The sequence below is a fragment of the Gasterosteus aculeatus genome, chromosome 7 (genome assembly GCF_964276395.1).
Source record: "Gasterosteus aculeatus chromosome 7, fGasAcu3.hap1.1, whole genome shotgun sequence".
In the NCBI taxonomy this organism is placed as follows: Eukaryota; Metazoa; Chordata; class Actinopteri; order Perciformes; family Gasterosteidae; genus Gasterosteus; species Gasterosteus aculeatus.
In genome coordinates this window covers 29513909-29528514 of record NC_135694.1, presented here as the reverse complement: position 1 = coordinate 29528514, position 14606 = coordinate 29513909, and the positions used below count along the sequence as shown (strand labels likewise).

Below are 14606 nucleotides of genomic sequence, written 5' to 3'. Positions count from 1 at the left end.
CACGCGGCGCTGCATGACAGTTCAAAGGGTAACAGCACAAATCATAACCATGAGAAGGTTCCTGTTTTAAAGCCATCATCGTCAGGATCTGTATTTAATTACTTTAAGTGAGTGAGGAAACTTTTCTGCCATCAGTCAGAGATTATAAGTGTTGTTTTGTCACTCACAGTTACCGTATGCCTCCCTGTCACCCAAGGTTGAATTAACATTTTGCTAATTGGTTCTCCCTGTAAACGAACCAGTGGAGGGTACCCACAAAGAAGATACTTCACTGTGTTTTGCATTGCCACCACGAGCCGGAAGGCGTAAAGCGCTGCGAATCACACACTGAGTATTCAAACCAGTAATGTGGAAACTGTTTTTAATTTTTGTCAGATTGCTTTGGATATCTAGCGCAGCTTGCTAAAAGCTCCCCATCTGTCTTTGGATGGTGGGTGGCATCGTTTCTGATGACACACTGGAAAATGATGAAATGTGGTCATATTTGGCTTTGCTTTGGGGTTTTATTCCTATTGGAATACAAGTGCAACGAACCCTCTCTGTAACGGCCAGGTGTCGCGTAGTGTAGTGATATGTGCCTATGTAGTTCCCTCACACGTGATGACCAAAAGTATCCGAGCTTCCAAATCAGGGTTATTGTGTATCGCAATAATCCTCTCTGACCATTTCCGGGCCCCAACATTTGAGAGTTTTGCCATGTTCAGCAGTCACATATGGGTGCAGTGGTCATGTGTCCTTTTCTTAACCCAAAAGAGAAAGTGAACCAAATAAGTAGGTCGCCCCCTTGGGAATTCAAAGGAAGTTTAAAATGAGTGCATAGTTTGCATGACTGTTGCGCCAATTGGCTCACAAAGCTGAAATGATAGTGAAAGACTGAGTTTATTCTCCCTCCAAACTCGTAGGGAAGCTTGATCCACTATGAACCTCTAGATCCTGTTAACTTTCATATACTGTAAGAAAGCATTTTTCCATACGGAAACGGAGCATGTGGTCAGGTTGGTCAGGCGGTGATGCACGTGAGAGCCGCTGGGGGTGTGAGTGGTGGGATGGGAAAACAATTGGTTTGCTTGTCTGCTTCAAGACACCCATCGCGTATGCAAATACACACAGCGCATTTCTCCGCTTTTCACCCTCCATAAGAGTCAAAGCGCTTTCACGAGTCGCCGTTAAGCAAAAGCTGCTGATTCGGCCACATTTTAGGAGCTCCATTTGTTGCGTGGCCATTGAGCGTCTGATTCCTCCGGCAGTGTTTCTATTCCCCAACCCAGAGGGAAATCATTAAACACTCGGCCCAGGGGTGTCACTGGTGTCAACAACAGCCCTGAACACTGACACTGGCTTTGCTGATTGGAAAATGCAACTCTCAGCTTCACTGACCCTTCATCCTACTTCAGCGTCACTGTAGTGCCGTTGCTACGCTTCAAACGCACAATTTGTGCCTCACCTGCTGCAAACCACTGTGGTTGTGCTCTGAATGCGTCACTGCAAGTTTGTGCTGTGCTTATGAATCAGCAGTGAGATGATAAAGATCCATTCTTGTTTTGGCTCTTAGCGTCCTCCAGCTCCCATTTTTTGCTACACTCTGGTCTGTGGCAGTATTTATCTTTATCTACTGTTATTAACACATTCAGGACTAACGGGATATGATTAAGAGTTATATTGTAATTTCCAAGGCATTACCAAAGTTGCATTTCAGACGGATTCTTTAGGAGCTCAGCTGATCCGGTCCCTTCGGTTATTCCCCGGTTCTGCCTTCCCTCTCTGCAGCGAAAGCGATGACTGGTGGAGATCTGCGCGCGGATCCCACATCAGCGCTCCCTAATTGGAGGAACTTGGGAAATAACAGCGCGGGCCTGGCGAGCGCTGATCAGCTTAGAGGTGGCCCATCCTTCACATGCCGCTGACCGTATCTTTCTACCCCCTCATCTCAGGTGATTAGAGAACCCCCCCCGGACCCGGTCGGAACCTCCGAATCAGCACACTCATACACTGAGGTGAGTGTGTGTTTCCGTCTATAAGCCGTGCATGCACGGTGTGGGACGTGTGTGTTTGTTGCCATGCTGCACGTCTGTTCGAGTTCTCAGTGCTCCTCCAGTGGTGGAACGGAGTCACGACAAGTAGACCTCCTGCTGGGGACCTAAACTCGAAGCATGATACAATATTTGTCTCTCAGCTGGCCGTAGTGTTCAAACGGGAGGAAACTGCACACGACTATTTTAGAGAACACTTTTCATCTTCAATGCACAAGTGAGTATTTCTGGTAGCGGAACTGTGTATGTGGCGCCGCGGGGAAATAATCCTCAGCGGCTGTGTGATTTTGGGAATGAAGGAACGACAACGTTATGAGTCACTTGTGTTTTTAATCCTTTTAGGACAACAATGTATCTCGGTGGCTAAGTGGAATGAGACATGTCTCTAGATGCAGACACAATACTTGTTATTGGATTCGTTGGCAATGCGATGTGCTGTTTATCCCCCCTCGTTGGCTCGGTTGCATCAACAGTGATTAAAAGCCGGATACATCGTGGTTTAACGTTGCATCATAATGCACCAAGCTGAAAATGAAGAAAAAGGCATTAATAGTAGCATTATCATGTAGTATCAACATTTAACTTACACTTGAGGAGGTCTGACCTTTGCGAGTGCTGCCTTTTTGAGATGGATTGAGCAACATATCGATCTTGTGGAAATGGTGAAGGTACAGACTCTGACCAATTGAGTTCCACGAGGCTGCATCTGATTTCCACTGAAGACTCAGGTGCTGCAGGCACGCTGCGGATTACCCTTTTCCTTACTGCGAAACCATACTTTTTTATCTTCTATTATTTGGTCTTATTGCTCCAATTACTCGGCCAACGAGGTTTCCTCAAAGGAGGAGTGATTAGAGCTTCTCTGCCGAGGCTCCGACAGCCCCCAGATTTATTCATTGATTCAGCTCCATTTCCATTAAACTCAAGGTAGTTTCGGTTAAAACTTTTTGTGGATTGGATTTTCCATTAATAAAATAAAATCAGGATTTACTTGTTTTAAATCCAGGTGTGCTAAACTTGGATTAAATCTAATCTTAGATTAGATTATTGGTGTATGTTGCAACCCAAACAAACCCAAATAAACAGACACTTCCCAGAGCTCTTGTTATTGACTGCAACTTCTTTTCATGTGTCCTGAACCAACGTGCTGCATGTTTAGATTTAGTTCTTCCGGAATAGTCTGCGGGATATTTTTAAACGTAAGAATTTTTGTCAACATTTTGTAAGCGTTCAGGCCTGTGCCGTATTGTCACATTTATTTATAAAACTGCTGTGTGCACCCAGATGAACAAATAGCACATTGCCAATGTTTTACACAGAGTAAATGTTGCTGTGAGAGACATCTAGTAGGTTTCTCTGAACCGTAGTGAAATAGAAGTATATTTGAATACTGAAAGTATCAGCTCGCTATCAAGGAAACGTGTTACTGAGTCCATGGCTGGGAGTGCAGTGTTTTAAAGCGTCTGAATTCAGGCTCTTCACAGCATCTGCATCTGCCCCCCCCCCACAGAGAGCATTCTGCTACATTCTACCACATATTGTCACTATGCCAGGAGAACGCTTAAACCGATTTCGCAGGTGTTTCGTAAGGCAAGAGAAGCATAAATGGCCCCATGAAATCAATTAAGAGCAGAGAGAAGAGCTTTGCCAGGAACACCATCAGATGCTGTCATGGAACATGCATTTGGTTTTGCAGCCACTGGACTGTAAGGAAAAATAACAAAAGCTTTGTTAGCAAGCATCTCAGCTGTAGTGTCAACCTACTCGGCATTTGCAGCCACATATCGGCGTGTTGAATGGTTTGGTTGCTTATGTTTGCTGTGAAAACTGAGAGAGCGGCAGGCTGGTTATTTACAGTCCGAGCGCAAAGACAAAGGTGAAGCTCGGGTCAGCCGAGCGCCCATTTCCTCCCAGGATTCCATTCCGTTTGGAGCCGACTGTGAACGCAGAGTGCAGAGGTCACTTCTTTGTTCAAACATCATTCACGGCAACACAGGCCGATAAAGATCCCCGGAGCCCACTGCATCGCAGGTCAGACGGCGCCTCGGCCAATAACAGGGAGGATGAGAGGAAAATGACGCTGAGTTCAAGTTGGAAGAAAACTAATTCAAACTAACTAATCTTTGTTTAGGACCAAACAACAACTCCAGTTTGGTTGAAAAATTCCCCCGGTTGTATCCACCGAGGAGAAACACCTTTCATGCATAGTAACAAACGATATTTCTTTCACTCAACAGTTGTAGAAAAGGGAAACAAACAGCCTCAGGCAAGTTGAGGAACCGCACTCAAAGTCAGCGTTTGTCCCACATTGGAAACATAAGAGATGAGTTGAAGTTCTACAATTCCTACTTTGAGATGTCCCACAGCGGCCCTGATCGATGTGTCTGTTTTACCACAACACATGAAAACAAGGTCCTCCAGAGATCACCTATAAATCATTCACATTATTTACCCATTTTCATTCTAGGCCAAAGCAGGAAATAACAAGGTTTTGAAAAATGTCCTGAGTGTAATTGAAGTAGTCCCACATCGACGGCCAACCCCCGACCACTGCTGCTTTCTTTTAATCGTGAAGCTGAGCTTTCTTCGTATATTTAAGGGGGCATCTCGATCACCAGTGGAAGGCCAGTGGAGGATCTGCAAGCTCGGCCTCTCGACTCGCGGTCAATGTATTCACGATTTGGATTGGATGGACACAAGTCACTTAGATATCTATATTCCCTTAGTATGTTTCTGCATGAGTGTCCACCTGCACCAGAGCTTTTTTTTTTTTTTTAACCACTCACATTTGTTCTTCCATGAGCACTTCCTGAGCACTTTGGGTTTTTTCTAGAAACTGCTTCCTATTTTGTCTCGTATCCAAGCTTTCTAAAAGCATTCTGCTTGTGATTTTCTTTTTACGGTTGAAGAAAGAGAAATACGCTAAAAGAGTTTGACAAAAAGAAAGAGCTGCAGAAGTGAAAGAAGAACCAGTAAACGCACTGCCGGGCAGCTCGGTTAGAACCAACGCTTACGTCACACCACATTTGAAGTCTTTTGGAACAGATATCGGAAACATATCAACTTCTCAACGGCACAACACATTAGTGATTTCATCTGGATCCACACAGTTTTTGGGTCACATTATTAGTGTTAAGTAGTGTGCACGGCAGGTTGCTTGTTCTAATTGCTAGAAGAAAAAGATTTAAATAGATCCTATAATTACCGAAAGGAAAAACATGTGTTTTCCAAATCCATTCCCACCTTTAATTTGGTAGCCTACATAATTAGGCAAAAAGGGGTGACGGAAAAAAGGTATCGTGGCAGTGTAGTCATTCGATGACTAAAATAGACGTGTTTTATAAGGTCGCCCACACCGGTCGAAGAGATGCAGAAGAGTGAGGAGGGGGAGAAGTGAAGAACGACACGACTGCATGAATGCGGCTGTGGAAGAAAAAGAGGGATTAAAATGAGTGGAGGAGCAGCAGAAGGCGTAGCAGGTTAAGTGGAGAGAGGCACATGGCGTCCTGGCTCTCCTCCAAACCCCCCACCCCCCCGACCCCCACCCCCGTAGGCAAAGGCCTATTGGAAAAGCAGTGCCAACAACACATGGAGGGTAGAAGAAAGCCTGAGAGCAAGAGACAGGAGGGAAGTGAAGGAAAAGACACTGGAAAGGAAAACAAGAAGAGAGAGCAGTGCAAGCCAGGACACGGGACATGGGGACACAGGGACACGGGCAAAGTCCACCAAGGGGACCAAACACATGAGCTGCACACTAGGGCTGGGCGGTATACCGCTTCAAACGCTACAAGATTTCCGTACGCTATGAATTTCTCACGTACCGTTCATACCGGCGTTACGCCGTAACTACGGACGGAAGAATTTATTACTCGTCACCGAGGAGCACTTAGCGGTCGGAGCTACTTGTCTTATGTGTGTTAAGAGATTGAGTCACGGTTATAACTTTATAACGACAATGAATAACCCACAACAAACACTCTTTTAACAGGGTAAAACACCACCACACAACAGCTTGTGACACATAAACAATTTGTAACACTAATAATTGTACATTTATAAAAATGACCCCACCAAACTGCATGCTGAGTACAGCAACATGTTGCTTCATGAAAACATGGAAAGAACAATACAGGAAGAACAACGTGAGACCAGAGATGCACCAACACAACTCGTGCCCAAGAGAAGAGCTGCGTCCGTCTGGAGGGTTTTTGGATTTGGAAAATCCAACGAAAGTTCCATTAGATCAGAAACCGATTTATTGCAAAGTGTGTCGAGCCTCTGGTGGCAACACCAGCAGCCACAACAAGCTAACGAGCTAACAAGCTAACTCGCCGGCCAGTTACGAGCCAGCGGCGAACAGCTGTTCGGGTAGCCGGATGTCCTTATTTGGGGTCAATGAATGAATGTGTTCACTTCACAAAGCCATACCGTCACATACCGGCTTTATTCCGGTTCAGCTGGGACAAGATCAGTTTGCATAGACCTCATTAAATTAAAAGCACCCCTGATGCCTTGTGTTTTGTGTAAATCGCCTGATTCCCCACTGTTTTGATACGGTTCCACAAAGCCTCGACACGGCAGTTTTTTCTCAACTTTGTATGGAAATACTCATTGAAAAGAACCGTGGCCTCCGGAGGAAAATTGGGCCCCAAAACTACTGATTTTACACGGAAAAGCCTTCATCTGACAACCAAAATATGGCAAGACATCTGTGCTGGTGTTTTGACTCCACATCTGGCATATTCTCAGCGGATGCATTCAATAATGATATCCCCAGGAGAAAGGGATTATTTTGGGACTTGATGCACAAGTTAAGGACCTTCCAGTCCGGGGCTTTGTTATAGAGACATAACAAACATGTCAAAAGTGGATCTTCAATGTTACCCGTACCATTAGTATCATGTTGTCCGCTTTACGTCTCCAATCAAAGAGCTGACAGCGTGTCGAGTGTCGCTGTCCACGGTGCTGAAAAGGCTTACGGGAATTTAAGTCCAATGTCATATTGTGGAATTTTCGATTTCATATAAAAGAAAATCTAATCACCAAAAGACCTCCATCTTTTTAATATCAAAACCCAAACATCTTTTCTTCCTGAAGTAAAAATATGTATGCAAGTCTAAAGTTTTTATCACACTTCATTTTACAGCCTCCCACTTTTTAGCATTGTAATTTAAATACAGCAGATCTTAGCTAAATCCATCCTACTGTTTCTGACTTGCTAAAGATGGGTTTAATAAAATGAAAATCTCAAGGATCATAACTTGAGGCTGTTATTTATCCCTTATCTTTTCCCTGAAGGTGAACACAACAAGCGTGTTAATCTGTAAACAGTCTTTGTTTACCAGACTTTGCAAAAACATGCGGTAAAACGAACGAATGAGACGGCTTCAAGTTTATGGAGACACAAAATGCTAATAAAACCACACCTTTATTTTCTGTACCGAATCTGTAAAGCAACAGCGTTGTTAAAAATAACTAACGACCCTCTGTGCTCCTCTCGCTCCCGTATACAGGAGCGAAGGAAAAGCCCGTTGGCATTTAAAATGTTCCTTGTCACTTCCCACAGAATAATGGCTGCAGGAAATATCCCCCCGTGAGGCTCTATGATAATACGCCCACGCGTTCCCGCCGCGCTGACGGTATTTAATTGCCACAGAAAACTCGCGAGGTCGCTCGGCGGCATACAGTGACCTCCAGACATGAGCGCGATGACGCCGCAGGCAGTTTACAGAGCGGCGACGTGGGACGGCGGAGAGAAAGGGGGGGGTTAGCGATTAGTTAGCGATTCAACCTTTCTCGCGTGGCACCAGCACAATCGCTTCAGTCCTAAACAAGATGAGAGAATATAGGACGGGAATTTACAGGTTCTGCCCCCGACTGACTCCTCTCTGCGGTCGTGCCACCACCTGCAAAAAGGGCCCAGTATCGGCGGGGGAGAAGAGTGAGGAGACAGGGGAGATAAGAAGGGGAAGAAGGCAAAAGAAACTGAGAGACAAGGACAGATAGAAGCAGGCTAAGAGCTGAGGTTGGAGGGGGTGAAGGACAAAGAGAGGGAGACAATCAGTCGACGGACGGGGGTGACAACAAGAGGGGAGATCAGGAGAGAGAGAGTGTGATGGGACAGTTGAGGAAAAGAGCAGACTGTATAGGCAGTGGGAAAGAGTCGAGTGGGCACTATTGATGTCGGATAGGTGGAAAAGAAGCCAAAAGGGAGGGAAAAAACAACTGTGAGGGAGAGCTTAGTGAACCACATTCAGACGAACAGAAGAGAGGACGAGGTGGTGAATAATTAACGGCGCGGCTGTGCTCGAGTCGACAAAGAAGAAGTAATGAACCAGCTTGAATCTTAAAAAGACAAATGAAGAAATAATTGATCGAGTTGCGTGAGGGGTTCTGTTTTCTCCAGTTCTGAAGCCCCTGATTATCCTGCATCATCATCATCATCATCGAGGTTGCCCATAGACTCGCATGGGGAAAGTGTCCCAGGCCCAACACTTGGATAACCCTCATTCCAACTGTAACGTCCCATCTGCACCATCGAGCACCTTTCAGGACCTCACGCTGCCCAGTTGTACCAATGTACCGGACCAATGAGCAAATGTTGCTGAGTGTTCAAATGATGACATGCTGTCGCTGCCTCTCTGAACTTGGGTTTATTCGAACTTGAGGTTTAATTCTGAGCCCTGGTGAACATGTCAGCTATAATAACATCGCACTCTTCAAAGCAATTGTTAAGATCTGGGAACTCAATAGTGAGAAATACTTCACACAGCAATGACGATCCAACGAAACCAACATAGTGATCCCTCAAACAACTATCAGAATAAATGTCATTTTATTCATGTTCAGTCACGTAGAAGTCGTGCTTCATTTTGTAAAAACGTTTGCACAAACAGGTGGTCCGGTCAGGCGGACACTGTTTTCCTGTTGGGATGTTAGGATTGGGAAACGATACTGTTTTATTCATCACGGATGCACTGGAATAATACCGGGCTCCAGCGTTACAAGCCTCGCAACTGTGGATTCCAGTTTTGCTTGAGCATGAGCAGGTTGAACCAGGACGCTCGGATGTGCTTGAAATGGATTTATCGGAGTGTGATCTTCCATTTGCTCAGTCAGGAAAAACAACACTGTTTTGCTGCGGGGTGCCAATCTGTTGGCACGGCAACCCACTTGTTTTTGAACATGTCTTGATCCCTTGAGACTGAATGAAGAGTGGAGGCCTCAAAGGATTTTTTTTTTTAACACCGAGTGAGTCAGGAGTTTCCCAAAAAGTCTGAATAAGCTCGGCCCCTGGCAGTGCTGGATGAACAGGGACTAAAGTATCACTGCAGTGCAGGTCGGAAGGGTTGTGACTGGAAGTAGAAGACGTTAGACTTGTCATCGGGTTATAAAAGGGGCATGAAGGGTCCAGATAAAGACGCTATTGAGTTGCATAACGGAACGCATAGTATTGAGTTTGATACACATCTGAAATGTGTAGCATGAAAAAATGATGATTGTAGAGCCGAATTGTTACACACAACCAGCAGCCAGTATCAAACCAGCTCCTGGGCATGTAAATGACGTCATCATGAGCGGTTGTCAGGGGAGTTCTCATCTTTCATCCCCAGCCTGGGGATATATTAATATATATAAATACCATAACTCTACAAGCAGTGCAAGATCCTACTTGTCTTTAATTCGTTTTGAAAATAATGATCAGATGAATATGCAAGCAGATAAGAACAGCAGGACTCATACTCGTTCTGTGGCTTGGATCTTCAAAGTTAAAACTCAACATGTCAGGAACATGTTTATTTCATCCAAGGTAAAAAAAGGCATATGCCACATTATTAGGTCACGGATTGTAACAGAAGTGAAGTGTTGAAGGGAGCCGTGTGTCTCTTAAACCCTCAAACGCCACCTGATGAGAGGAGGCCTCCTTCAGCTGCACGGCGCTCTGACTGTCCACCAGACATCAGTTAGTGCTTGATTACCATGGCGATGAGAGAATGCTCTTGAATGGGAAACACGGTTACTGCACATCCTTTGTCAGGTTTTCGTTCAGATTGGATGAGAGTCAAGGTTTGTCAGCCAAAAGCAACTCGGAATAACAGAAATAAACATATTTAACACTTCATTTTTACTTAAACTTGTGCTGGTAAAGCAGTCGGATCAGGTACATACAGCCGATATTGATCAGCCGCTGATCATTTCTTCATTTTTTTGTTTGCATTGAGAGAATGACAACAATAAAAGGCATGGGAATTTATCTCTGGCAATGTGTTCACTCCCCTGGTGACCACTGATGAATTCATCCAATTCATCCAACGCTATTACCGACACACAAACACCGGCGCACTAACAACGTCCCCCAGACTCGCCTTCGGCAGCAGCCGTCTGAAGGGGGAGAGAATCTACAGTTGAATTATTGAACAAATCAAGGTCCCTGGCTCTGTATTTACGTGGTTGTTAATGATGCCTCTGGAGATCGGGACTTAAGTTGCAGAGAGAAATAAGATCTTCCCGTGAAGATGCAGCTGGACCTTTGCACAGATCGTGACTTATCTGACCACGCCATGCTGCTCCCCCCGGGACCGGCAGCCTGATCACTACTTGTGCTGCCGGCTATACGGATGGTTAGTCTCGCACGGAGGAAGCTCAGCGTCTGTTTGCACCAGTTGGCCAAACCGCGTAACAGAATGTGGCCCAGTTATTAAACGTCTTCCATCTTCTACGCTGCTGTTAACCATGAGACCATCAACTCACTGTGGATGTTAAACCTTCCGTGATTCCGAGCAGCATCTTTTTTTACTAAGTCAAGAATCAACTTTGATCTCTAGATTTATTCTGAGGTCAAAATTTATCAGCTTTTAAATGATTGTGATTTTAAACGGTTTTACTAATCATCATTAAAAAGGGGAAAACAACCCAAAGATATTTTGTTCAGACAGGTGGTAGTTGCATGATTGCATCAATGCACAAAGTCAATGGGTTCAATAATATATAAAAAAAACTCATGATTGTCGAGCTCAGGATTCATTTTTAGTTTCTGGGAACAATTTGCATCATCAAACAGGTTCTCTCTACATTTTACTTAAAAGACGGAGAACCCTGAAGCGATTAAACCATCCAGCTTGAAGGCAGAACGGCAACACGACGACCTTTGGAGAGTTCAGAGGGGCCAGCTGTGGATTCTGTTGGACGTGGTGGTTTCTGAGTGTTTGCAGAGCGAAACAAGCCTCTGCAGTCCTTTTAAAGTGTGTCCTCTACCACACTCTCCTCCGCAGGAAACAACCGCTAAATTGGAGAGAAAATGCGTGATTAAACGTGCACTCTCTCTCTCTCTCTGACACACGCTCCCCTCGCTAAAGGTGAGTGGTTGGACGTGAAGCGACTCACCTCCGTGCTCCATCGTCTCGCCTGGTTGTCCATAAAAGACCCGTTTCATTTCCGTTTAAGGTTCCACCCCTGATCATTTTCTGCTGAAAGGCATCGGCTCACTTATCAGATCCCGATTCCCCCTCACCCCCGGCCCTCATCTATCAGCCCGCGTTACATTATTTAAACTGCCGTTTAAAATGCTAAATGATAGCCAGTGTCTTTGCTCCGCTGGGGGAGAAGTGCAGAGTGTAATGTCTGTTGAGTATTTAAGGAAATGTCTGCGCTAAACCACAGCTGAGCATGCAGCATTATTATTCCATGACGGAGCAGAGCGCCTCGTCAGAGTCAGAGTTCTATTTGATCACAAGGCCGGCGGAGGCTTGTTTTGCTTGAATCGCATGTGTGTGTATCCATCCTTCCCTCCCTCACCCTTTGCACTGATCCCGGGCCGGGCGATGTGACAACGGGTCATGTTACATCATAAGATACTTTAGCCATATGCTTTCTTTTGTCAGAATTTAGAGCACTTCATGCATAGCTTTTTGCTTTTTGTTGTTAACTTCTTCATAAATGAGTTTTTCCTTCCTGAAATAAATGCATTCCAGATTTATTTCATTTCTACTATTAGCTTGCCGGCCCTTCTGCACCAGCTGCAAGTGAACAGGTCATCTCACAGCTGGATGTTGTTCAGCTGTGCTGATGGGTAGTGGAGTCTGCTTGTCATAGTGAACGTTTCTTAATCAGTGCAGATTCGTAATCGATGGCGAGTGGGGCTGCTAGGAGATTCGTGACGTGACACCAAAGCTTTTATCAACACGCATTGTTTGTTTTAGAAAACCATTGCACCCGTTCTTCCTCCGTGTTCACGTCATTCCAACGGGTGAGAAATCCTGGGACACTCAGGTGCAAGTAAGATCCGCTTGATTTCTTTTCACCTAAATGACTCGATTTCAATGCACTTGGACGCATGAGCGTCTCAGCGTCTAAGCAATTATTCCGGAAATGTAGTTTTGTGATTGCGGCCAGAACGGCAGTCTGTTTGATAAAAGTAATCTGATCTCGGATCTCCTCTCACAGGCGAGGTTTTTAATCTATACTGTAGTACCTTTTAATCCTACGTGGAAACCTGAAGTGAAGTGCATGCTGATAATGTTCAAAAGAGGTCTAAATGTAAAGGCAGCAAAACCTCAAAGAAATTCCCACATTTGCATTTCAATGGATGTCATTTCATCACGTTCGCACAGATAAAACGGAAAAGGGATTTGTCCCAAAAGCACTTGATAAGCGCTTTAAACCGTTAATGTTCCTTGTGCCTTTGGTCACAGGACCGGCCTGAGATAAAAGTACTACTCCTCCACAACAAGACCTCCTCCTGAGGAATTGCCTCGCATTTTGCACCCCAGCCCGAAGGTCAGTACTAATCCAGGAGAGAGAGAGAAAGTGGGAGGTCGAGGCAGCACATCTGTAATTTCATGCAGGAGACTGGATTTAGCGTCACACCACAATCCTGCAATTATATATATATGAATACAAAATCTCTATCCATTGCCTAGGGAACTCTGCTATCCAGATGCCTTTTAAAAGGGTCCAAATGTGTTAGAAGTCCTTTTTGTTTGCGCAGAGGACTCTCATATCTCCTACGAGGCAGACGAGATGTGGCGTCGCTTTCTCGAGGAATCCTCCGTGCTTCAGAATCTTCTTCCTGCAAGGCGAGAAGTTGGAGCATCGCGGCCTCGTCCGGGGCTTCTGCAACGCACGTTTTCTTTTCCTCCTGCAGGGAACCAGCGGGAGGCACCGGCCTCCAGGTTCAATGAGCCGTCTGTAAAACAAGGATTTCTATTTGCATTCGGAAGCAAAAAAGGGCTTTGCTTTTCAAAGAAGAATTAAGAAGAGGGCAGAGGGGATTCAAAGCTGTGTGTGTGTGTGTTGGCGCAGCCTTGAAGGCATTGTGTTTCTCCATCTGCAGCACCCACCCTGCTCTCTGTGTTAATAAGCCGTGGGCTTATGTGAGGAGAAGGCCAGAACTTTCTACAGGGCCACTGCCGGCGTTTGGAACACGACGAAGAGTCGTTCAGATGGTTTGATTTGTTGTTCATTGCTCGCTGAGAGTTCTGTTGCCGGGCAGGTTAGATGAGCGTCTCCACCGTTTGTGTCCTCCTTTCACAGAACTCTCCCTCCTTAGACACACACGCTTCATATTTTTAGGTCGGAGGATGAAGAGTAGTTCGGAAAGCGAAGTAGGTCGTTCTTGGTGTGTGGAAAAAAGAAAAAAAGCACATGAGGTCCTTTAAAAGGAACTCATTTCCTGTCAAGCCGAGATAAGAACCATGTGTTGATGCTCACTGTCCTTGTCGACTGAGAGGGTAATGAATCATTAGTTGTCAATAGCTAATTCTTCATAATTCATTAAGTGGTCCTGCAGTCACACAGAGAGAACCGGTCTAGTTTGGGGTCAGAACCCTGACCGTGGTGGAGCCGGATCAGTTATGAGATCAACAAACACTCGGTGGAATACAAAGGAAGCAACAATAGAGGACGAAGCCGGAGTGCTATTTTCAGATTTGGGGACAGAATTTTAGAAGACTTTAATTTCCGTTATGAGTGATTGTTTGGACATTGGCCAGAAACAAGGACAGATCCAGTACCAATACCTTATGGAAATTTCATCAAAATGAACAGAATTTCAAATAGTTTTTAAGCCTATTTAGTTAGTTTATATAAGTTTAGTTGAATCCAATGGGTTTGTCACAAATACCGATTCATGTATTTCAGTCAACATCAACATTCATCGATGACTTCTGCTCCACAACACGGACCTCACTGGTGTTAGAATGTGATCCTTTTTCTGCAACGCTTTCAACACGGTCGTGTACGTATAGAGGTGTGTTCACCTGGCAGAGCAAAAGACTCCTGACGTCGTGTCCTTTCAAAGGTTTACATATTCAACCTTTCCTTTCTAGGATCAACGCCGCACTCGACTAGCTCGGCCCTTTTGCAGCTGTATCGTGGAACAGCGTGTTTTATAATGAGGAAAGGGGGCGACGCATTGGACTGTTTGCTCGTCCTCAGTGTCTAATTTAGTGTCTAGTTCCATTTCTTCTCTGTCGTCTCAAAGCTTTCCACTAATGCATTCTTTTAGTGCGCCGCTAGATTTATGTGACCCAGCCGTGAATCGAAGGGGGGAAGCACTCCTACACAAACTGCGACGAT

The 14606-nt window shown here is 45.1% G+C and overlaps 1 protein-coding gene across 3 annotated transcripts in view; it reads left to right on the top strand.

The window, feature by feature from the left end:
- The window catches only part of sgcd (sarcoglycan, delta (dystrophin-associated glycoprotein)), a 135226-nt gene that overhangs the window by 55238 nt on the left and 65382 nt on the right, over positions 1-14606 (top strand). For all 3 annotated transcript variants that reach the window (XM_040181887.2, XM_078106895.1, XM_078106896.1), the window contains one exon: positions 1932-1994. Coding sequence is in view for 1 of the 3 variants with exons in the window: in XM_078106895.1 (XP_077963021.1) it covers positions 1932-1994 (63 nt within the window). In the remaining 2 variants the exon portion in view is untranslated. The remainder of the gene's footprint in view (positions 1-1931; positions 1995-14606) is intronic.